Source organism: Talaromyces stipitatus, genomic scaffold, assembly GCF_000003125.1.
Source record: "Talaromyces stipitatus ATCC 10500 scf_1105507295541 genomic scaffold, whole genome shotgun sequence".
Lineage (NCBI taxonomy): Eukaryota > Fungi > Ascomycota > Eurotiomycetes > Eurotiales > Trichocomaceae > Talaromyces > Talaromyces stipitatus.
In genome coordinates this window covers 376843-400368 of record NW_002990115.1, presented here as the reverse complement: position 1 = coordinate 400368, position 23526 = coordinate 376843, and the positions used below count along the sequence as shown (strand labels likewise).

The window sequence follows — 23526 nt, the reverse complement described above, 5'->3', positions numbered from 1 at the left end:
TGAGAGGAGAGAGATGGTCAAGGCTTAGTTACTGAGTGATATTCGAGCTAGTCATGCGCCGTCTAACCGAGTTCTGACTAGTTGTCATCTGAATCTATATTGATATTACCGCTAGTTTCAGCTGGACCAGCCAATTAAGGAAATTTATCGTGCAAATTTGTGTAAATTACGTATAAGTGTAATTTGCATACATCTCATCTACATTAACACTGCCAACAACTATCAGACACAAGCTGTTTGAATGTTCATGAGAAAAACCCTTTGATTAAGACAGTAAATGCATACCTGTATATCTAGACATTGATAACTTGTGTTGCAACGTTCCCACCTGATACTTCAACCGCAGGAGAAGCAGACAGCGACGAGTCGAACGATACTGTCAGGTTAATCGACTCCTGCGGGAATAGCGTTACATAGTTGTCTGACCAGTACGGAGGGTTAATGTTTTCATCCGTCTTTGAGTCGATCAGAACCAAGCGGATAAAGAACGCTGGAACATTCGACTTGTTCTCTAAATGCACCTGTAGTGTGGTGGCCGATTGGGCCGAGGAAGCTTGTTTGACTGTTGTCGTGACAGATGCGCCAGGCAACTTTTGCAAAGGAGTGTAGTCTGCGTATGAGGAAATAGGAGTATAGTACCAGGTTGAGTCATCCCATTTGAGAACATCATTCTTAGATGAAAGCCAATAAACGTTCCGACTCAGTATCGTGGTGCTTTTGGAATCAGACGATAGAATGAGGCGCAAGAATGCAACGTCTTTGATCTTGCTGATTGCTTTCGATATTTTGGCAACTTCCTGGGAGTAATTTGGCTTCGTGTCTATCTTGACTTGCTGGTGGAACAGAGATTTACCCGCCGTATCAATGAGATCAATGAGCACCCACCGGGAAGCATCTCCCTTCTTGTCAAGGGAGTTCAGTCGGTTGATGAGATAGACAGTTCCATTATCATAACTGAATGATACGTGTTCAGGGCGGGCACCGACTTTGGTTCCGAAATATGAGCCTGCAGGATTCAAGTAGTAATCAAAGAGTTGCCAGTGAAGATTGGGCCAGGCACCATTCATCATCCAGTAGATCCTATCAACCAAAACAAATTAGTTATTTTTCCACTAATATACAACGTATCATAATTTTATGACTTACACTCCAGTTGCAGACCGAGACGCATCTTGAAGGGATGCAAATCCTTCATATTCGGCACGATTAGCTTCGTAATCCATCATCTGAGCTTTCAGGAGATAATCTTCCAGGCTGCTCGGGGGGCCATATCGATTCCACAATGCTTTGTTGTAGATAGATCGATCGTAGAACGACGAAACATTGCTAGACATGTGAAATAGACCCTTATTAGGCTTTGTCCACAGGTCTTTTAAGTCGCCGTCGGACAGAAACTTCTTTAAGCTGCGAATTTCTGGCGTTCCAACGCCAGCGCCTTCTTCTGATCCGAAGCCAAAAGCAGCTCCAACTTGGCCTCCATACCAATAGTTTGGCGGGACATAATCATAAGGTCCATCCATTTTCACTCCTGAGGATCCCAGAATCTCTGGAAATCCTAACTCACCCGCCGATGCTACAATTGGGTTTAGCCAGTCCCAAGATTTCAAAGCATTGACGTATATCGATGCAGCCCTGTCATTTGGCCAATAGTCTGAGCCCACCAAGAATGCAAGCACACTAGGGTGAGTCTGCATCATTGAAGCTTCATGTAGCATGGAGTAATTCGCAATCCAATAATCATGCTCGGTGAATCGAACATAGTCGGGGACGTCAGTATTGTACTATATATCATCAGCACAAGGACCTATCAGCCTCCACGGTACCTCCATGTCGATCAAGTTTTTGAGACTTACTGTCCATCCCTCCCACCAGTCACAGCACTCCCATCCAGGCATGATCATGAGGCCCATCTCGTCTGCCATGTCATAGAGTTCCGGATGCTCTTGCTTTCCTTCTAACCGGATAGTATTCATTCCTAGGTTAACCATCAACTCAAATTTCTTCCGCACGTATTCTGTATCCCATCGCATAAACATATCTGGGCCATAACCACCACCAAGAGGGAGGAATCGTTGTCCATTGACGGTAAATGTACGGTCTCCAAAGTCATTCAGTCCAGACTCAATGTGACGAATGCCTACTCGACGGGGCTCTGCGGCATCTGAGATTTTATTGTTCACGACTGCGGTTACTGTGACGTTATACAGAGGTTGATCACCCCAAAGCCATGGCCACCAGATTTGCGGATCTTGAAGTTGTCCCGTCAATGACACTGTCTTTTCTTCGTGTGCCGCCAAAGTAAAAGGTTCGGTGAGATCCAATTGCTGGTTTCCGAGCGTGATTTGACCGGTGAGTGTACCATCAATGGCATGGCTTTCAAGATTCGTTGCGTTAACTTTGACTGTGATTTTCGTTGATGCCTTCCCCGGCGTCCAATCATGAATGAACCGGAAAGGCGCAAGAGAAACCGGCCCTGTCTGCGATATCTCAACGTCACGCCACACTCCGGTCCCGTTGTCAGGAGGATACGGATTCCAATCAACGAAACCCATTGCAGAATCTAGTAGATAGTTTGTTTCATAAGCTTGAATGAGAATTGCGTTGGCACCAGATTGCAGGAACTTCGTGATTTCGTATTTATGACCGCCATAGGAACCCTCTTGAAAATCCTTATCTGCCAACTGTTTCCCGTTGAGCCAAATGTCGGCTTTCGAAGTGATGCCATGTGTTATGAGAAAGTAATGCTGTCCTGATGACGGATTGACTGTAAACTCCTCACGGTAGAGCCATGGAGTGCCGAAAACCGAACGATCGACTACTTTATTGAGATTGTCCGAAAACCACAAGTTACTGTCTGTGTAGAGGCCACTTTCAATCAATCCAGCCATTACCGTAGTTCGAGGGCTCACTCGAGGCCAGTTGCTCACATCAGCTCCAGGTCGTGAGAGCCCTGCGATATCACTTGATGCATGGAGTACCGATTGCAAGTTCCATCCCGCGATCTTCGCTGTCTGGCCGGCCGAGGAAACAATCGATGAAGGTGGAGTTGCTGCATGTCCGACGGCAAGAACAGCTGTAGCAACAGCCACAGCCGGTAGTATGTTCTTCATTGTATTTTCTGCTCCAGGTGATGGAGTTTTGGAGAATACACTGAGAACTTCTGCTGGTATTTATGTACTATACCCCGAAGACCCTGTGTCCGTGGGGTAGTGACTAAGAAGAGGAGATTCAAGGTGACATCCCCAAGCGCGCTAGCAACTGTGTGATGTTACTTAAATAACATCAACAGTTCTTGAAGAAGTAGCTCCCTTCCGAGGCTGGCAAGGACGATCTCAATTCGATATTCTCCATTGGCTCGATCTGTTTAGTTTCGCTTAGATCTTTATTAGTCGCATTGCTAACGCGGGCCATTTAGATCCTCGAAGACGAAATTCCTTTTAAGGAAAGTGGTAGTCGATAACAAGGTGACGATCCAAGACAAGTCGGCAAACACCGGTACATTTGCCGATATCTTCTGGTGCTAACGACCGTTTGAGCACTTGCCTAGCAGGTGGATGTACATAGTAAACAGATTCTCCGACTCCATAAGATAAGCTTAATTGCGAACAGGCCATACCCAAACAGGAAAACTGTGGATATATCACATGTCCCCTCATTCTTATCGCTTTTTGATTGTAACATCCAGCACTGAATGAATACATATCAACTGGATTTACTTTAACAAATACAACAATGCCAGTCAACCATGTGGTCATGTTCAAGTTCAAAGATGAGGCAACTCCGAAAGAAGTCCAACCTGTAAGCGACCTAACTATCAACAAGATGCGGGGAAGCGATATCAGGCTGTTGACTATCATTATCGCAGATTGTGAATCATATGCTGGATTTGAAGAACCGTTGCATTCACCCTGCCACTGCAAGGCCGTATATCCTCTCTTCAAAGGGGGGACGAGAGAATTCGATAGAAGGAATACATGTATGTCCCGTACCTAGGTAATCACTCTAGACCGATAGCTGATATGCGGGGTATCAGAACGGCTTCACGCATATCTTTGTCCATGAATTCAAGAATCCCGAGGATAGAGACTACTATGTCAGGACAGATCCAGAACATCTCTTATTTGTCCAAAGTGCAAGACCCTGGATCGATAAGGTGCAGGTCGTGGACTTTGCTGTTGGGGCATGGTGAAGCGGTGGCATAGGATTGTTGCATGAGACAGATGCTGGGTACTGACATCAGGAATTAACGGTAAAATACGCTTCATCTCACGATTAATCTAATGAATAATTCATTTAGTTTTAGATCATGTGAGGTCTTGAAAGTAGTCCATGGATCATGATCTCGAGTGTCTTCACTGTACTATCGCCACCCGCGACCACCCAATAGGGATGCCAATAGCATTAACGTCCAACGTCACCATTCTGATGGATATACTCGTATTGGCTAGATTATTCTCCAGAATTCTGTTTCTATCGCCATATTGCGAGAATTTTCGTTGTGTTTATTTCTAGTGGTTGAAAGACGATGGTGGCAGCATCTCGTCGATTCTAGAACAATCCCACGCTAGCCCCGTTAGGGTATATAAGCCCTTATTCACCCCAGCAGTCATTCATCCAGCAAGACAGACAGAATCATCAATACAAAGCAAGAACCAAGCCATCAAGCATTAATACTCTTCGAATCAACAACGCTCCAAAAGCCAACAAAATGATTCACCGCAATATCCCTCGAACAGCCTCTCGCCGGCTCTCCAACAGCTCTCGAGGCATCCTAACTCCTCGTCGAACTATGTCTCTCATGCCTCGATTCTCACCTCCATCTCCATTCTTCTCAAATAGGAATGGACCAACTGGAGAATTCTCTTCTCTTTTCCGCCTCCTTGATGATTACACTGACCACGTCACCCGTCGCTTCGATGATACCTTCTCCGAATTGAGCCGCAACATGCCAACTACTTTTGCGCCAAAGTTTGATATCCAAGAGACCGAGGAAGCTTATCAACTAGACGGTGAACTTCCCGGAATTGAGAAGGATGCAGTTCAAATCGAGTTCGTCGACGAGAACACTCTGCAAATCAAAGGACGGACGGAACGGAACTTTTCGTCTGGCAATCCATCCACAGATGCCGAGGATGTGACCATGACTGGAGCCGGTAGTGAATCAAATACAAATGCCGTCGGATCTGCATCTACTGAACCGCCTGCTACCGAAGGCTCCGAGACAACCAAAGCCGTTGCCAACACCTCCAATGCTACCACAACAACAAACACCGGCAATGGCCGCTATTGGGTTACTGAGCGTTCAGTCGGGGAATTCAGTCGCACATTCTGTTTCCCAACACCAATCAACCAGGAAGCCGTCAAGGCTAATCTGAAGAATGGTGTGTTGTCAATCACAGTGCCCAAGAAGGTGGTTGAAGAGCCCGCCACTCGCCGCATTGTCATCGAGTAAAGCAAGTACCGAGGCAAATTGATGAGGCACATGGTACGATATTCTGCATAATCTTGATTTTTTTTTAGCGTTGCATATGCATTACATTGGTGTTTGTTTTGTTTTGGGATTTCAGCCCCTTACATCATTTCATGTATCAATACCTAGGTGACTGTACGTACCAGATTTCCTTTGCCGAGTGGGCGTTTCCTTTCTCAGCTGCCATCGCTTTTGTGAGGGCGCTCGCAGTCAGCCTCACTGAGTGGACACCAAGAGCGCGGCTGCAGACAAGTCACTCTGCAAATTCAACTAACTTAGTGATAGATATTCCTTCTGTTTCAATTGAAGAACTATTATCATAGTGCTTAGAAGTTACTTAGAAGTTACTTGTAAAGTATCCATATACGTTTTATACTAATCACCTCTACACTAGCCCCTAGTTGGGTTATAGAGGCCTCGAACCTAGCATTTGCTAACAGAAAATGGTTGGATTGAGGTCCTATTTTCAAACCGAGATTTCTGATGAAGTTTTTACAATGGCCCAATCCAGATCTTTCAAGCTGTATTAAATTTCTAAGCGAAAGGGTATCTAAGAGGTGAGATTTAAGCGTTTGCCCTTAATGAAGGAACACATAACAGGTTTACAGTGCTTCACCGCCTCGTGCAGGACACCACTTCATGCACGGTTTTCGTGACATGCCATGTAAAATATTTCGAAGCTTTAAAACACCACATAACAATAAAATCTTGTGCTGGATCTTCGCATTTAGCACGTTCATAGTTATATTTCTGTGAAAATTTTGACTCGATCTCTGGGCGACGTTGAATCCGATTATATACCCAATTTTCTCCAACCTGTTGATTGCCGCGTTGTAAGAGAAGATGATTAGCTATCTCTCGTACGAGAGAGTGGCGGGGAGGTAATCCACGTCTATCTAAGTCAAGGACTCATTTAACAAGTGATTCCTCTTCAAATTGAGTCAATTTATGGTTGTTGGCGCGCACGAGAGATCTTTGTTGAGTGCCATGTAGTCGATTTCGGAGAGTCGTACGAGGGATATTGTAAATCCTAGCAGCTTGTGCAATTGTAGAGATTTTGCCATTCTGAAAATCGGTAATGGCTAATAAAATTCGGGCTTCTTGCCAAACTAAATCGTTTGGGTTTTTATTGCGAATTGGTGGCATATTGACGTGTTGAATTATTTGAAATCAATATCGTGTACGGGTTCGGGAAAAAGTGGCGGCTCGCTTTTGGATTACGTTAGGGTTATTGGCTTAGCTAAGCTGATCCGGCCAATCAGACAGATGAGATTTGTCAGCCAAATAAGAGCGAGCCACACACTGATCCACCGAATAGGGGGTAAAAGATATCTTCCACCTTTACTGTACTTAGAGACAAGAACAATGACAACAAGGATCAAGGATTCCATACTTTTTGCATACATAATTTGATACGTTGAGATATACCACTTGAGATTGTTACGTACAATCCAACACTTCCCCCCAGCCCGAATAGGCAAGGGTCATACGGGCAGAAAATCGTGGGTGGTATTGGAACTTCGTTATACTAGGGCAAATTGGGACTAGGTCCAAGGAAATAGAAAGAATATGTGTTATCATTCACAATCAAAGGAGAAAGAGTTAACCCGAAAGAAAGTGTAAAGATCCTAGGAGTAGTGATAGATTCCTAGCTCTGCTTCAAGGAACACATTGCTAATACCACTACGAAAGGACTCGCAGCAGCCATGGCGCTAAAGAGGCTAAAGATGATACCTCCACGGATAGCAAGGCAATTGTTTACTGTAATAGTTGCCCCGGTGGTAGATTATGTCTCTAATGTCTGGATGCATGCCTGCGGGACAAAGAGAGCATAGTATCTAAATAGAATGCAAAAACATGGAGCTATTGCAGTCATAGGAGCTTCTCGGAAAGTTATAACTGTAGTAGCGGAAGCTGAAGCAGACATTCGACCTTTCCATAATCGGCATATGGAGAAAGCTACGAAAATGCAGATCGACATCCAAACTCTACCTAAATCAAACCCCCTAGTTAAACTGAGAACTATCACAACTCGGAGGTTCATGTCTCCGCTGCAGAGGATATCTCGAGTACTAGAAGTAACAGCAACGGAGCAGATAGAAACTATTCAGACATTCACTATTCCACTATAGATAAACCGGATACAAACAATAGATGAAAGAGATAACGAAATGGCCATTGAGCTTGCGAATAAAGCAGTAGGCATCCTCATTGTTACATGCACATCTGCCAGATCAGGGATTGTTGGTATAGAAGGGCGTATAAGAAACGCCCAAGCAGGCAATAATGGGAATGGCATATCCAGCTACTTCATTATACTAGGCAAAGGACAGAGCTAAGCCCGTATATAGCAGAGTTGGAAGTAATGGCAGCTGCGCTGGAATATATCCCACATGGGGCACGTCGGAGATGGATACCGATTCTTAGTAGTAATAGATCAGCATTGGCAGTAATTAGTCAACTTTTGGCAACAATCCGGCTAAAAAATCATTCAGCAGATATATAATCTGGTCTAGACCCTGCAACAGTAAGGAAACGTAGTTAACGCAATTTGGGTGCCAGCATATATAGATACAGACTGGAAACACAGGGCAAAATATGAAGCATAAAGATCAACGAGAATAGAATGTCAACCGGAAGAGCAGCCATTCAAAGCCAAAGCAACAGCAGTTAGACTCGCTATTGACACAACACCCTAGGACTGGACTCTCCTAGAAGGCATAGGAAGATACTCAAAAGTTCTCGACACGGCAGTCCTAGGAAAGCATATAGAAAGCCTATATAACAGACTGAACCGGAAAGAAGTAAAAATTCTAGCCTAACTTCGGACAGGAATCTCAAGACTTAACAGCTATCTGAACAAGATGGGCGCAGCAGACTCCGATCTTTGTGCCTACAGCCAAGCAAGTGAGACAGTAGAACACTTTTTATTCTGCTGCACAAAATGGACAGCAATGAGAGACAGCATGAACCAATGCATAGAGTCAAAACGAGGAAACCTATCCTTCTTCCTAGGTGGAGAATCGCGGTCAGATTCAGATCGATGATAACCTGATATGAAGGCCGTCCATGCAGCAATCAAATACGCGATTGTAACAGGAAGACGGGAACTGGAATCTAAATCCGAACCACAAGCAACATAGTGGAAAACGATGCAACTCTCCCTTTACCCCTCCCCCTTTCCCTTCCCATGTAGATATTGCTGCAGCCGCCGAAGATAGGACACTGCACACTTGGAGAAGATGACCTTTAAGATTATCTACAAGCCAACACCTCTAACAAGGGAGTTCCTAACACACCACCCGCAACAATTAAAAGCTTTATACACGGTACAACGATAAATATAGGGTGGTGATACAGCCACACCCCATAAACCTTTAAATGAGCTTGTTGAGGTTTGAAATCTGGCACAGATAAACCATCTCTTTTGGCCAGGAACACATGGAAACGCTTGTATGGTGATTTCCACTTATATTAGTATCTCGGCGTTCGATTCAGAAGATAAACCGCTATTCGATAAATCTCAGGCGATAGGTCGGCTGGTAATTTTACCGCATCTCGCATTGCACGAGCCTTATCCTTTACTACACCCCCTGAGCGTTCAGCCGCTCCGTCTAATGCTTGTGTGTCGGGAGGCGAAGGCTTGATATCAACATGCTCCTGCGAGTGCAACCAGTCTTTGACCTTTGGCTGCTTCAAGATCTCATTATCGCACTTAATTTTCAATGGTTTTATCTTATATTGACGATCAAGGTAGTTGAATAAGTGTTGTAGTGCCATGAGAATCGTCTCTTGTTTCCAGTCCGTGAGATAATAATCCCATATAAGGCCTGAATAACGGTCTGTTACTAATATGAGGCATTTGAAGCCATTTATCGAACTAGTTTCAAAATCATGGAAATCTAGCGCGAGTCGTATACCAGGCGATTATTCTATATATCTTGGATAACGCCTTATGACACGTTTTGCTTTTGACGTTCCACAATCCTCACACTGCACTATTGTCGGTCCTTTAAGATGTACACTAGTTGACGAACTGACAAGATGTCTCATCGCCTCTGGACCTGGATGCCCCAAGCGTAGATGCCATTTTATGGCGTCAGCTTTGACCGGCTTTCTAGCAGTCTAGGAATTAAACTTGTTTCTGCGTACAAAGAATGCCATACGCATATTTGGATGGTCATTAGGAATATCTTCCAACACGAATTGCGCATATCGATCTTTCAGGTAAGCCACTATTGTATTATCTGCTCTCCTGAGGCAATTATATGATGGACGATTATCCCACCAATAGTCCATTTTCTGAAGCTGTCGAAGTAATACCAGATTTGTTGCAAAACTGGGGCAGTATGCGACGTTGAATAACCGCAACTTTTATAGCCTTTTATTTAGTCCAATTATACTAATATCAACATCCCCGTATCCAATTATATTGACTGGAGAATCACCGGCCCAAAGAACATCTATATCCGGCGCTCTTCTAAAGTTGATAAACCGTGCTATCTTGTTAAAGACATAGAGTGTTGAACCGGAGTCTAATATTGCTGAGTTCTTGAGGGGATATTTGGTTATCGACATCGCTGCTCCCACCGCAAGTGTGAAGGCGACGTAAAAGGTGGCAGCACACGTCTCTACTATTCGATATAGTTATTTTGGTTTATTGTTTCTGTTTCCATCATCTTTGCCTTTCTGCAGTCGCTTTACCTCTTCAGTAAGTGAATGGTCTTGTTCGAGATTCTTATTTACTCTACGCCTAATACTCTCTCTCTTAGTCCACCCTTCATATGCTCGCTTTGGAAAGAGATAAAAGCATTGCTGGAGGTCATGATAGCCTTGACAAGCCTTGCACTTGAGATCTTTGTCCCCTACGCGCACATTGGCTGCCCTACGGCTTTTCCTCTTACGGCTGGTTCCCTTCTGTTTCTGTATATCGCTATCCCCATTCTCCTCGTGAGATGCGTCCATCTCAGTTAAGGATTGGTGGGCTTCTTCATCGTGGAGAACTGGAAAATAATTCTTTCCAATGCGGCTTCCTTGATCACTTTGTATAGAGTTCTTCACTTTCCGACGGAAGGCTCCGGATAACAACCGGAATGAGAGGTCGCCTGCTTCTATTTCACTTTCATTCAAGATCTCATAAGAGCTTACCCAAAGAGATAATATTGAACGTACTGTGTTCAGAAAATCTATAGCCCATTCAGTTGAATTAGAGGTAAAGGAAAGCTTATACCTTTCTCCTTTCTACATAACATCTTCCCATTCAAAAATCCACTTCTCGATGTCTTTTGGAGCACGAGTCCACGGCTTTATAAGCCGTCTATACTCGGCCTTGAGGTCCTTTTGATATCAGCCTCATTCCCACCAACTTGATTTTCCAGATTCAGGTACGCGGCTTGTATGTCCTCGGCGGTGTCTAAGGCATCTGAAGCGTATGATGGTGAGACAGTACTTCTCATCCATTCGCGTAGCGAAATGATACCTTTCGTTTGTTTATGGCAGGCGTCAAGCAGGTAACGGTGATTTACAATGGCTGCTATCATTGCTGCGAGTACTCTGTGCAGGAGGCCGAGCGATATAAAAGTCCCTTGGGGTAGGCATCTTTGGCCTCGACAATTTCTTTTCAGTGCCATCAACAAAACTTTCCATGGCATCGGTCTCGCACAGTTGCTAAGAAGCGGTTTTCCACTCATCCCATTTAGCAGGGCCAGTAAGGATTACTTGGAGGGTGGTATTTGAAGTCATATTTGCGATAGAAACAACACAAATTTTGTCGATAAAGGGGTCGAATAAGTCAAACTCTTAATTGTTGGATTTATCGAGGCTTATTTCGCCCTTAATCTCGTGAAATTGATGGAAACCAGATTATATTGTAAAATCTCAATTGAAGGCTTGAATTTCTTTGACCAAGTTGTGCTGTTTCTAACAGGGAATTGTCCTCTATAACGAAGAATCAAGACCCCTCGCTTTAATGCGTGTTTCTTCCTGATCGGTAGGCCAGTTTGGCTTCGCTACGCTGTGCACTTCACCAATAATATCTAACATCTTCATCTGACAGCACATGAGGAGACTCAAAGTGGAGAAACGGATGAGACGGATGAGTCGGGATATCTGGCCATCACTAGAAACCCTGGAATGCTTAAGCCAGATCGCCATTAGGTTTAATGAGGAATAAATTGATTCAGTTGCTTTGTACGGAATATTCTCAATGGGGAGAGTCCTCTTCTGATGATGCTTACCAATTGGCCAACATCTAATGCAACACTGATGACTATTCTTATCTATTCTATGACTGAAGTCGCCCTCAAAACGATCTCACAAGGATATGTCTTGTGGTTATCAGCAGGTATCTGGTATGTACGTTATTTACACCAATCTCATCTGTGTATGTTACATACATACATACTGAGAACCGGAAAATACACCATTCGACCAAAAACGAGGCCCCATTAAGGGGTTGGTAATTTATGTGGTTTTTGTAGGCTATTTCCGGCTGATACATAGATACATACATAGATACATAGATACATACATACATACATACATACATACATACATACATACATACATACATACATACATACATACATACATACATACATACATACAGTGAACTCCATCTAAGACCACTTTCTTAGCCATGCAATGTGCGTTCTGTTGAACAGGCTATGATTATTCTGGATAATACTCAAAAATCAGATGCCCTTGTAACTATATCAGGGTCGGAAAGCGGAGCATTTGCCGTTCTTGCGAGATCACTGATACAATGCACTTCCAATTGATTAGAGATGCTGCAGAGGTAGCAATAGCCCAACTCGAATGCAGATAGTATGCCCCCACCAAGGGGTGCCAACAAATTTGACAAGCACTGTCACACTTCATTCTGGGGTAGACAGCTGAATGCCGCTTCAAAAATGTGTATCACCACCGGAGCTAATGAACGTACACTTACTCATTGACCTCTCATCCTATGACAGGCTTTTTCTGGCAGAAGTAGAACTCATCAAGGAACCATGTAGCAATGTTGAGTGTGTTTATGGCCTTTTTGAGCCCCGCTGACGAAGTCACTATGTTTGAGCTGTACTTCAACCTGTTAGTTATAACTTACCTTGACTCAATCTGTGTTCTATCTCCTTTTCTTTGGACGAGTATATTGTTATTTTGCAACTTTAAAAACAAATATCTAGATGATATTGAACGTCCCACTACATTCACCAATTAAGGGCGAGACGGAGGTCTGCTCTTCGTCTGGCTGGACGATCAATATTTAGAAACTAAAGGCAAAAATTACCGTAAAGGACAAAAATGCTCATTCTCAATAGTTCACACAATCAAGCGGGCAAAGTGTATAATCAGCAGCAGAGCTTCGGCGTATTGGAGGTTTATGTGTCCTTTCCATGCATTCAAATTTCAAATGTAGAGTCCCCGAGTAAAGAAGAGTGTGGTCTTCTCTCCTCCATGGGAACCTCATCGTACTCAATGCCTCCAACGCGATTGTGGTCCCATTGACGCAATTTGGTCGTATAATACATGGCACCCAAGGAAAAAAGGCCACCAAGTCGTAGAAACCAGACAATACCAAGAAATTTTTGATGCTCAACGGTTTCATCATGACTCGCAGTCTTCTTCTCTGTAATCACCCAGAAAAGTCCCATGACGAGCATGATTATGATCTGAGGAAGACAAATGGCGATGTTATGAATGCCGTGAATAAGTCCTTGTCTTGTTGTAAAAGAGTCTTCTTCTTCATCACCGTCATCATCATTATCGCGTGAATAGGATCGAGACAGCTCATCGCCCAAAAGAGAATATGGGATGCGAGAGCTGATCGCCCAGGTAAAGCCAACAAGACTAAAGAGTAGCACTGTACCAAGCGCAGATCTTACAAAAAATGTTCCGAGCATGGCGATTGTGAATACTCCGTGTGAAGCAATCCACAAATTGCGGGGTGTGATGATAATCCTATACCAGCTCAAAGGACCCCGTCCGAGTGTAGCTGTCGAGTCTCTGGTGGATAAGGTCTGAGAAGGCAGCACTATTGCGATCAATAGGGCTACTATGCTATAGACGAGGGGTGCAAGAGCGCCCATGTTTTTGTAGCCTGCGGAATTTGCTTTTTCTGAATATGGAAACAGGTAGGTATGTTAGATAAACAACGAGAAAGTGCTTTGTTACTAAGACACTTACGCAGGCTGTCAACATATCTATGCGGATCATATAAGTAACTCGCCAATCTTTGCCAAGTGAACAGACTTACGTTACTGTGTAGAATAGAAAAGGGAACCAGCCAAACCAAGCAAGAAACTGCACGAGCAAGATAAGCCTGACCTGTTTTGAAGTACCAAAAAAGACGTCCCGCATCACTCGGAAAGTTTCTCCGTGCCCTGACGCTGAACCCTTCTCTACTATATAGGGTTCATCCGAATCGCAAAAACAAGTAATTGTAATTGTAATTGCCAGATACACCGCTGTAAGGACGCTTGTGCCTGCAAATGTTGTTTTGCCGAAGTAGCGTATGTACCGAGGGAGGTTCACGTACGCTGCAAAATAGCCCAAAGCCGCCGCCAAGTTCACATGACGACCAGCCCAGACATTTGCCTCAGCTTGCTGTAAGGGAGTACTGTCGTCCGTGACAAGGGCACGTAGCCCAACCTGGACGGCTTGAATGGAGACATATGTAGTAAAGGTAAATATCATCGCGAGGATCACCAGGACCGTTCTATAAGCTGTCTCGTATGCAGCATTTGATGAACGAAGCAGAATTCCAAGTGTAATTGAATCTACCCAAGCTAGGCAGAGCATAGAGATGATCAAAAATCCCGTTCCGATGACGATGAAGGGCCTTCGTCTGCCCCATGGTGACTGGCACCGGTCACTCCAGCTACCAAAGTATGGCTGAAAAATCGCACCACATATGGGACCAAATAGCAGTGTAATTGCAATTTGTGCTGGTCTCAAACCGAGTGATGTAAGGTGAGTCTGATGAGAGTCAATTTCCATTTTTTTTAATCCAGATGAAGGCAGCATGAAATCAACATACAACAACTTGGCCCGAGAACAACGAAAAGGCAACTTGCAAGCTAAATCTCGAATAAAGTCTTCTCAGTATAGGAATCAATTGGGCGTATGAATAACTTACCCTTCAAAGCCAATGGTTGTTAAACAAGGGTAAGAGCGCCTACCTCCAACCACTTTGTTCATCGAGATATGAATGAGTTAGAGAGAAGTATTGGGAATCTAATAGTGGTGTCACAATTACTAACTGTCAAATCAATACGAGATTTGGTTGTACCGACCTTGTTGGCAGAGACAAGAGGGGTAGGTTTTGAATAGAATCTGTTCAAAGACCAGTCATTTTCTGGAGGCGAATGATCTCTCATGTGGATGTTAGCAATGCAAAGAAATATATTAGCACGCATTAGAGGTTGTATTACAGTAATTTCTGGTCTCAAACAAGCCGTAATATCTGTTAGCGGTGCTATCCATGGGCTGGGGCCAATACACTAAACGGTAAGGATTTCTGTATCGTACCTATGTGGAGGTACACATCATTACGTATTATACAACTACTCAGTACCTAAGTACTAAATTGTTGGTTATAGAGATGTTATTGCGACTGATGGAGTACTCCGTACTGTAATATTGATTAACCTTTGTAACTGATCATTCCGTCCGTAAACAAGAGACGCTAATCGAAGCAATGGGCACGTACGAATGTGCGCACCGTTGACAACAGCGCCAGATCAGCTCTATTGTCAGTAAGGACTAGGAATGCCACTATTGAAATGAGGTCTAGGATTGGAGGATCGAATGAGCGAGAGTTGATGTGGGATTCCGCCTCTCTCTACCTACGGCTTTACCGTCCTTCACTGCCACATGCCCAGTCCCACCTCATAGGTACCCGATTTTGCTTCAAAACGCGATAAATCCATCAATATGGCGGCATGGCTTCATATGAGCTCGCACTTGAAGCTTTACATTTCTTAAAGCCAGGAAAAAAAAACCTAATATCAGTTTAGTTGCCAGAGCATATGGTGTTGACCGTTCAAATTTATCGAAACGTTTTCGCGGTGTTACGGGCTCAAAAGAAGCATATTACGATAATCAAAAATTACTGAACAACGAGCAATCAAAAGCGCTTATAAAATAGATAAATATGCTTACAGAGTGAGGGCTCCCACCTACCCATTCAATGATAGCCAGCTTTGCACAAGATATATCCGGTAAACAGCCCGGGCAAAACTGGGCTAGCCGCTGGGTAGCAGCTCATTCGGATAAGGTGATTTCTCGCTTTTCTACAGGCCTCAATTAGGATAGGAAAAAGGAAGATTCGGCATGGAAATACACGCTTTATTTTGAGCTTATTGGCCAGAAAATTGAGCAATATAACCTTTCCCCGGAGCAAATTTACAATATGGATGAGAAAGGCTTTATGCTTGGGATAACCACAAAAGAGAAAAGAATCTTTTCTCGGCGCAAGCACGAGTAAGGAAAACTTAAGCAGCATCTTTAGGATAGAAACTGGTAATGGATAACTACAATTGCTTGTATTTGTGCAAATGGAACAGCTATATCACCTAGCTTAATCTATATGGCAAAATCAGGCAATATTCAGGATTCTTGGCTTCAAGATTTTGATCCCCAAGAACAAAGATGCTTTTTTGCAGCTTCAGATTCCGGATGGACCAATAATGAGCTCGGATATCGTTGGTTGGTGGATGTTTTTGACAAAGAGACAAAATCTCAAGCAAGCCGGGGCTGGCGGCTTCTAATCCTTGATGGCCATGGCTCCGACGTCAACATGAGGTTTATTGAATATTGTGATAAGAATAGGATATTACTGGCGATATTTCCAGCTCATGCAATTCACACTTTACAGCCTCTGGACGTGGCTTTATTTGCACCCCTTTCTAAGGCCTATACCAAGGAATTGAGGAAATTTATAGACGATTGTCAAGGATTGAGCCGGCTCAGCAAACGTGACTTTTTTCGGCTTTTTTGGGCTAGCTGGAAAGAAGCTTTTATAAGCGAGAATATCAATTCAGCCTTCAAAAATACTGGCTTATATCCTTTCAATCTGGAGCTCGTTATACACCGGTTTACCCCCGAATCCGAAAGCCGGCGATCATCAAGTGACTCTGCGGCTTCAATTACCAAAGTAGACGGTTGTAGACGTATTAGGAAGCTTGTGAGAGAGGTCGTTACTGATATTTATGATAAAAAAGCTCAAAAGCTTAACGACACCATGCTTCATCTTTCTACAGAGAATATCTTGCTTAAAACACAAGTTGAAGGCTTACAAAGAGCTCTTATTACTGCAAAGAAATGCCCAAATAAGGAAAAATCTTTACTACTGGATTTACCTACACAAAATGAAGGTGGTGCCATCTTTTTTAGCCCACCCAAGGTTCAGCAAGCTCGAGATCTTCAACTTCAAAAAGATGAGGATGCCGCGCACGAGCAAGCTCGTAAAGATAATAAAAAGCTTCAACAGCAGCTTACAAAGCAAGCTAAAGAGCTTGAAAAGGCTGAAAAAGCTCAAATTTGGCAGCAACAGCGAGAACAGCGCCAACAAGAGGCTGCGGAGAAGCAACGTTTCAAGGATAAGCAAGAGCTAGCTAAGCTAGCTGATTTACAGCTCCAAAAAGACATCCTAGAGACTAAAAGGTTCATAAAAGTAAATAAAGCCAATTTCTAAGCCAGCAAAGCCAAAGACCCGTTCTACAGCTCATTCGGAGGTTAATGAGGGGGTTGTAACTACGAATCGTAGGGTCCGGCAGACTCGGCTCCCTGGGCGTTTTCGTTAGCTAATCTATAGCTCATTCAATTCCTTATATCTCGTTTAGTGCTACTCCAAAAATTTATTATGTTTCATTATTATATGGTGTTGTAAAGCTTCCAAATATTTTATATAGTAACTCGTGAAAATCGGGTGGGACTGGGCATGACGGTACACATCACGTGCGTAGTCACCATCGCCAGCTACGTATATCTCACCATAGTAGATCATGCAGACCACAGCAGCTATGGAAATGTGCCAAAGAGTCTCTTATCTGTATATGAATCTGATATAGATCTTGAAGCCCGAGGTTTACCCCTCGGCGGCCTTTGTCCCAATAGGGAACGGTGGGAAGCGTGCAAGTCACGAACCACGGCCGTTAAATAGAAACACGCACACACACACACACACACAGAGTAGATGATGCAGTATGCACGCAGCTTTTTGGTTCGTTATTGAATGTATCAATAGGAGAGTTTATTAGGGTTATTTTACATTGTTCGTTCTGTTTGTTTCCTTAGGTAGCCCCCATTCTGTGGCGCACCACCGTGGCTGCGCCATGAATTTTGGGAGTCTGTAGGGTTAAGCCCTAAATCCTTAAAACACCACTACCATCACTACTACCATCACTACTACCATCACTACTACCATCACTACTACCATCACTACTACTATCACTACTACCATCACTACTACTATCACTACTACCATCACTACTACTATCACTACTACTACCACTATTAACGAGGATTGCAAGATAGGGCACGCCTGCGGACTGCCACGTTTCATAGCGAAATATTCGATTCTTCCTCATCCGCTATGCACTATTTCTTGTAATTACAATAGAGCACGAATTACGATGTTGACCATACAGAATTTGTGCTAGGCAGCCAAACATCAGGCGGGGTCCTCTTCGTTTCCTTCAAAACCGTCTGGGTAGATATCGACTTCAGTGTACGCAATGAATTCATCGGCATTTGATTTTTCCTTGATCGAAGTCAGAATTGACTCAACGCAATGAAAAATGTGAGGTTCTCTGCGTGACCGCCACTCCATATGTAGATTCGTTTGTCGAACGCGGGAGCCTTTAGCAAGAAGGAAGAGACAGTGTGCGTGGTGCCAGTCAACTGATGTCGTCACGTATGGTGTCTCTATCCCTACCCTCCCAGCTTTCATGGATATTTGCTGCAAATCCATTTTATCGTTTTTGTCGGGCCAGTCGTAAAAATCCCACCATGTATGATTGTTCTTGTGACCCAGATCATTAAAAAAGTCAATGAGTTCGTCATCGCGACATCTGTCTGGTAGCCAAGTAGCAGCGAAGGGGTCAAATTTGCAGCCACGGCTGACAGCTTCCGCGGGAGTATCACCACATGAGCAAGCCGAGTCTTCAGACATGCTGTAGACGAAAGTATACATCCACAACTGAAACACAATGTCTACAATAGCGTAGATTGTCAGGGTGATGGTTATTGCTCTCAATAGAATTTGTAGCCATTTTCGCGCCTTCTCTTGCACTGGTTTCTCTTCTATATCAACTGCTCCTGGTTCTTGATCCACCTCATCTTGCAGGAAATCGTTTGCAGGAAGTTGTTCATAGCGGCTCATATTTATTAGTGTCTCTTTGGGGGATGTAATGAGTGGTGATGACTATGAGTCTGGATATTCAGAAGGCAGTTCTTCTTCGATGTCCGCAACACTGAAATACAATGAGATTGTTGATGAGAGGGTAATGTGAATCTGGGCTAATTTGAGCTGAAAGATTGCTAATATCGGTGGATTTGGGAAATAGATTAGTGGAATGAGTGAAAATTACCTAAGAGTTTGCTGGCCGCCTGAGTCTTGCCAAATTTCGTGAACGTATGAGGAGAGTAGCGAATCCGATGCGCGAATTTCTCATATATTGTAAGAAATCAAGTGAACCAAGTACGGGGGAGTGACGTACAGTAACAATCTAAATGTTATAGAAGCCCCGCCTGATAAAAGAAAAAATACCTCGTGACTTTACCAAAATACGCCACATATACTCTGTAGAAAATTATAATAGTATTTCCCCCCACAAAAGCAGAACGTCGAATCGGTAATTCAGTAAAATGTTGCAGGTCTTCCCTGCGTTTCAGCTAAAGAAACTTGCTAATCAAGGGACTAAGCTGAGAAACACATACCTCCCCAATATGGAGAGTACTTCTCGACAAAGCCAAAGGTAGTCGATAGATCTGTGTTATGTTATAAGCGGGAACGTTTTGATTGGGCGTCAGAGATTTTCCTGAGTGAATACTGGCGTATTGAATGCATCAAGCTATAGAGGGTCAAGACACTAGTATGACTAAGGTCAATACGGAGTACTTGTTCTCACTAAGGATATACGTAGGAGCGGCAACTAAACCCTTGCTAGAGGTGATAACTCCCCACAACATTGTATCTAGTAGAATCTTTGATATGGAGTAATTCTGACCTATTTTGGCAGAGCAAATAAAAATCCTAAACTAGTGTATATTCAAGAAAGAGCAGCGACTGCACCGGCAGATACTTTGGTGCCCCGGCTATGCATAAGGACCTTAGAAGAAACGGTTTCGTGGCTGGTATACGTTTGTCTTGAAAGATCCTGAACACTATGTCTAAACGTAGTCCAACATTCTTCCATAGGTACAATATCCATATGTCATTACGATAAGGGACAATTTGCCTGAAGTTGGATCATATCAAGTTCGCCCAATGTTCAACAGTATGTAGACACAAGCCCCTAGATGTGGTACTACGGAGAACTCCGTTGAATTAAACGGCCCCAATCAATCAATTGAACAAATGATAAAGAATAAAACTGGAGATAGTATGATACCATAACGAAGTCTTCCTGTATTGTTGATAGCTATCCTGTATTTCTGAATTCTGATTTACTATGCAAGGCTGGCTCCCTTTTCCCCGTCTGGTGATTGTTATTTGAATACAACCCTAAGAGGCCTCTGTGTATAATAGATTGGGGGCCACAGTGGGGATGTGGGTCATAACCTACATATAGAGCTGGGTACAGACAATAAACTTGATCAATTATTGTTATTATCATTAAGACTGTCGTGTGCTCTGATGGAAGCTGAGGCCAGAATAGGCATAAAATACCCTTGTAATTAATACTAAATCTAATGTATCAACACTAGTATGAACCGGTATGCGTACTGTGTCACAAGCTAGGAAGTACACACGTTTCCGAGTAATACGCGACCCACACAATCAATACTAACAAGATACGAGTATGACTTTGGACCTCATTAGTCACTACGAGAACTAGGCACAGAACTTCAGCTAGACGACGTACCACATACCTAATATTCACTTAGCCTTGGCTATATCCTTAGGAGATTTCAGCTGAATTTTAATTTCTACTGGGTAACTGTGGGTCTATTTATGTATTCAACAAATTACAGTCAACTCCGACAGTAAAACCTTACAGATCACGGACAAGAGGATTCTTGTCGGGCTGCAGGAACATAAGGCATTCTTCATTGCACGCCTCTATATCTTGCCTTGTCAAGGTACGTAGGAAGGCTGAAATTATAAAGAATTAATTGAAGAACTAAATTGCTATTTTTCTGCAGTATCTTCAGGAGGTAGGTAAACTCAAAAGTTACACGTATATTGAGACCTTCCGTACCTTGCTAACCTATCAGCCTATCAAACATGGGGGCACAAAGCGCGCATCTCGCCAAAACTCACGAACTCTGGACGCGCCTGAAACTGCGCAAACGACAGGGCAGATACGAGATCAATGGCAACAGCCTGCACATTGCTGATGTTGTAGCGACAGCACAGTACGCAATCCCTACTTCCTCTCTTTATTAACCTAAGTCAATTTCCTGGACCTATAAATGGCTAGCTAATCCAATATTTTTAGACACAAATGTCCTCCAGTATTGACTCGAGATCCAAAAATCATAAAAGGATTACAGGACAGTGTGAATGTGCTCTTCGACCATTTAGCGCAGGGATGGTATGTGTACGGTATGGATTCATCAAACCTTTTCGTGAGCCCTTTGGGTTTCACCAGGTAAAAATAACTGAATTCTTGCCGCAGGCGTGAACACAGGGTTTGGAGGGAGCGCCGATTCCCGGACCGAGGAAGTCATAAAGCTTCAGGCGTCCTTAATGCAGCTCACTCAAAGCGGTATTCTTTCGTCTGCGCCTGAAAATGGCGCGGCTCCGGGGCATTCCATGCCCCCAGCTTGGGTCCGCGCAGCGATGGTTGTGAGATGCAATGCGACATTGCGAGGTCACTCGGCCGTTTCGTTCTCTATTCTTAAAGCTATAGCAGACTTACTTGAACATCATCTCACGCCTATAGTTCCATTGCGTGGCTCCGTATCAGCTTCGGGAGACCTTATGCCGCTTGCTTATGTAGCCGGAGGCATAGAGGGGAATCCAGATATTCTGATTGAAACGGACGGACAAGTACAACCTTCATATCAGGCCCTGGAAGAAGCTGGATTAGAACCGGTGGTGCTGGGTCCGAAAGAGGGTCTCGGTTTGGTCAATGGAACAGCTTCATCTGCCGGACTTGGTGCCCTAGTTGTTGCCGACGCGCATATGCTGGCTTTTTTGACGCAACTGTTGACGGGAGCAGCTGTAGAGGTGAGTCTAAAATAACAGATAATGTTTCTTTCTCTGCTGTCTCAATTTGCCTGTCAGAAAGCGCCGAGAACTAACTTTGAAATCAATTGTCTATTCAGGCCCTTGGCGGGAGCTCCGAGAGTTTCCACCCTTTTATTGCACAGTCACGGCCACATCCCGGTCAAATTGAATGTGCTCAGAACATCCACTTCTTTCTTCGTGGCTCTTACTTATCCCGAGATGTACTTGCGCCGAAGGACCGTCGGCGTGAAGATCTAGCCCAAGACCGATACTCTATACGCAGCTCGCCGCAATGGATTGGGCCTCAGTTAGAAGACCTGTTACTTGCGGATCAACAAATTACGATTGAACTCAACTCATCGTGTGATAATCCCATTGTTGATAGTTCCGCGAATGATATATACTATGGTGCCAACTTTCAAGCTGCAGCAGTGACTTCTGCTATGGAGAAAGTTCGATTGGTGTTGCAAATGTTCGGCAAGATTCTGTTTGCTCAGAGCAGTGAAATGATCGATCCACATCTAAGCGGTGGTCTGCCAACTAATCTTGCTGCAGATGACCCGAGTCTCTCTTTTACGATGAAAGGAGTTGACATCAATATGGCAGCTTACATGGCGGAGCTTGCTTACCTAGCAAATCCAATGAGCTCTCATGTTCAAGCGGCGGAAATGCATAACCAGTCAATCAATTCTATGGCCCTCGCTTCTGCCCGCATGAGTTATGATGCCGTTGATGTCTTGATGAAAATGTGTGCGTGCAGCGTGTATGTCGTATGCCAAGCGTTAGATCTCCGGGCACTGCATACAAAATTTGTTGTTTTGGCAAGCGACGCTATTGCATCGGTGACCAGGCAGTCTTTCTCAACTGAAATGGATCCTAGCCAACTAGAACCTCTTCTGGGTGCACTGAAAGTGCATACACTTCCTTCCTGGAACTCAACTGGGAAGCTTGATCTGAGTGCTCGTTTTGCCTCTTTGATTAGCTCCTCAATACCCATTGTCGTTGATCACGTCAAAGGACAGGTCGCAGATATTGCCGAGTGGAAACAAAATGCAATCAAGGCAGTGTCTGCCCTGTGGACCGAGACCTTTGAGTCCTTCATAGCCGAACCACATACTGCAGGGCTGCTAGGCAAGGGATCGGAAGCATTGTACCGTTTTGTGCGTTGTGAACTCGCAGTACCATTTCATCAAGGCTTTGTCGAACATCCAATGGTCCATGATGCGAAGCTTAATGGCCGCCCGAAGAAGACTGTCGGAGGATGGATATCTGTTATTCATGACAGCATCAAGAATGGCTCTTTGTACGATGAACTGGTGACTGTAGCGGGCGAGTGCTTGTTGGGTTCTACGAATGGATTAAATGGTTCGGCATCCAATGAGGCCATATCTCTTGCTCGATAGTATGCCATTTTGATAGAATCGATTACAGGGAAGAACAATTGTCAGATAGGAGGTCATCTTAGTTTGACAAACTCATCTAAAAACAAGGCTGGTATAGCCGATATAGAATAGCTTATACGATGTAACTACTTTTAATGTGGTGTTGAGACTGAATGCTATTTCAAAACTGTAAAAAAAAATAGTCATTTCCTGTTGTTTTTCAAATGTGTCATTAGATCCACTAATTCTCCTTCGCCTTCTGAGCGTATCCTAGG

The 23526-nt window shown here is 43.9% G+C and overlaps 8 protein-coding genes across 8 annotated transcripts, besides 8 other annotated features; 4 read left to right on the top strand and 4 right to left on the bottom strand.

The window, feature by feature from the left end:
- Positions 1 to 212: 212 nt before the first annotated feature.
- Positions 213 to 3110, bottom strand: TSTA_024720 (glycosyl hydrolase, putative; the record flags this gene model as incomplete). The annotated part of the gene is made up of 3 exons (XM_002479539.1): positions 213 to 1080; positions 1147 to 1781; positions 1854 to 3110. 3 exons carry the CDS (start codon positions 3108 to 3110, stop codon positions 294 to 296), a joined length of 2679 nt encoding a protein of 892 aa, XP_002479584.1. The 3' UTR covers positions 213 to 293.
- A 575-nt stretch (positions 3111 to 3685) lies between these two features.
- On the top strand, positions 3686 to 6025 carry TSTA_024710 (heat shock protein, putative). Its single transcript, XM_002479538.1, has 5 exons — positions 3686 to 3798; positions 3866 to 3976; positions 4034 to 4185; positions 4298 to 4322; positions 4553 to 6025. Exons 1-5 carry the CDS (start codon positions 3733 to 3735, stop codon positions 5450 to 5452), a joined length of 1254 nt encoding a protein of 417 aa, XP_002479583.1. The 5' UTR covers positions 3686 to 3732; the 3' UTR covers positions 5453 to 6025.
- A 153-nt stretch (positions 6026 to 6178) lies between these two features.
- Positions 6179 to 6571: a mobile genetic element.
- Positions 6572 to 7014: 443 nt separating this feature from the next.
- Positions 7015 to 7485: a mobile genetic element.
- Positions 7318 to 7809, top strand: TSTA_024700 (uncharacterized protein; the record flags this gene model as incomplete). Its single annotated transcript, XM_002479537.1, has 2 exons — positions 7318 to 7539; positions 7603 to 7809. 2 exons carry the CDS (start codon positions 7318 to 7320, stop codon positions 7807 to 7809), a joined length of 429 nt encoding a protein of 142 aa, XP_002479582.1.
- A 1027-nt stretch (positions 7810 to 8836) lies between these two features.
- Positions 8837 to 10807: a mobile genetic element.
- Positions 8945 to 11057, bottom strand: TSTA_024690 (uncharacterized protein; the record flags this gene model as incomplete). Its single annotated transcript, XM_002479536.1, has 6 exons — positions 10833 to 11057; positions 10175 to 10656; positions 9884 to 10099; positions 9623 to 9841; positions 9508 to 9595; positions 8945 to 9372 (listed from the first exon to the last, which is right to left on the bottom strand). The coding sequence occupies exons 1-6, from the start codon at positions 11008 to 11010 to the stop codon at positions 8945 to 8947; spliced, it is 1611 nt and encodes a 536-aa protein (XP_002479581.1). The 5' UTR covers positions 11011 to 11057.
- Positions 8954 to 9466: a mobile genetic element.
- A 906-nt stretch (positions 11058 to 11963) lies between the features above and the next one.
- Positions 11964 to 12076: a microsatellite.
- A 394-nt stretch (positions 12077 to 12470) lies between these two features.
- Positions 12471 to 14706, bottom strand: TSTA_024680 (sucrose transport protein, putative; the record flags this gene model as incomplete). Its single annotated transcript, XM_002479535.1, has 7 exons — positions 14607 to 14706; positions 14508 to 14547; positions 13725 to 14446; positions 13655 to 13671; positions 12944 to 13586; positions 12576 to 12634; positions 12471 to 12550 (listed from the first exon to the last, which is right to left on the bottom strand). Exons 1-7 carry the CDS (start codon positions 14666 to 14668, stop codon positions 12471 to 12473), a joined length of 1623 nt encoding a protein of 540 aa, XP_002479580.1. The 5' UTR covers positions 14669 to 14706.
- A 770-nt stretch (positions 14707 to 15476) lies between these two features.
- Positions 15477 to 16625: a mobile genetic element.
- TSTA_024670 (uncharacterized protein) lies at positions 16059 to 17285 on the top strand (the record flags this gene model as incomplete). Its single annotated transcript, XM_002479534.1, has 2 exons — positions 16059 to 17144; positions 17238 to 17285. 2 exons carry the CDS (start codon positions 16059 to 16061, stop codon positions 17283 to 17285), a joined length of 1134 nt encoding a protein of 377 aa, XP_002479579.1.
- A 350-nt stretch (positions 17286 to 17635) lies between these two features.
- Positions 17636 to 17660: a microsatellite.
- A 190-nt stretch (positions 17661 to 17850) lies between these two features.
- Positions 17851 to 17989: a microsatellite.
- A 154-nt stretch (positions 17990 to 18143) lies between these two features.
- Positions 18144 to 19106, bottom strand: TSTA_024660 (uncharacterized protein; the record flags this gene model as incomplete). Its single annotated transcript, XM_002479533.1, has 2 exons — positions 18324 to 19106; positions 18144 to 18233 (listed from the first exon to the last, which is right to left on the bottom strand). Exons 1-2 carry the CDS (start codon positions 18852 to 18854, stop codon positions 18144 to 18146), a joined length of 621 nt encoding a protein of 206 aa, XP_002479578.1. The 5' UTR covers positions 18855 to 19106.
- Positions 19107 to 20921: 1815 nt separating this feature from the next.
- On the top strand, positions 20922 to 23419 carry TSTA_024650 (phenylalanine ammonia-lyase; the record flags this gene model as incomplete). The annotated part of the gene is made up of 4 exons (XM_002479532.1): positions 20922 to 21052; positions 21136 to 21242; positions 21316 to 21869; positions 21968 to 23419. The coding sequence occupies 4 exons, from the start codon at positions 20922 to 20924 to the stop codon at positions 23270 to 23272; spliced, it is 2097 nt and encodes a 698-aa protein (XP_002479577.1). The 3' UTR covers positions 23273 to 23419.
- Positions 23420 to 23526: the final 107 nt, after the last annotated feature.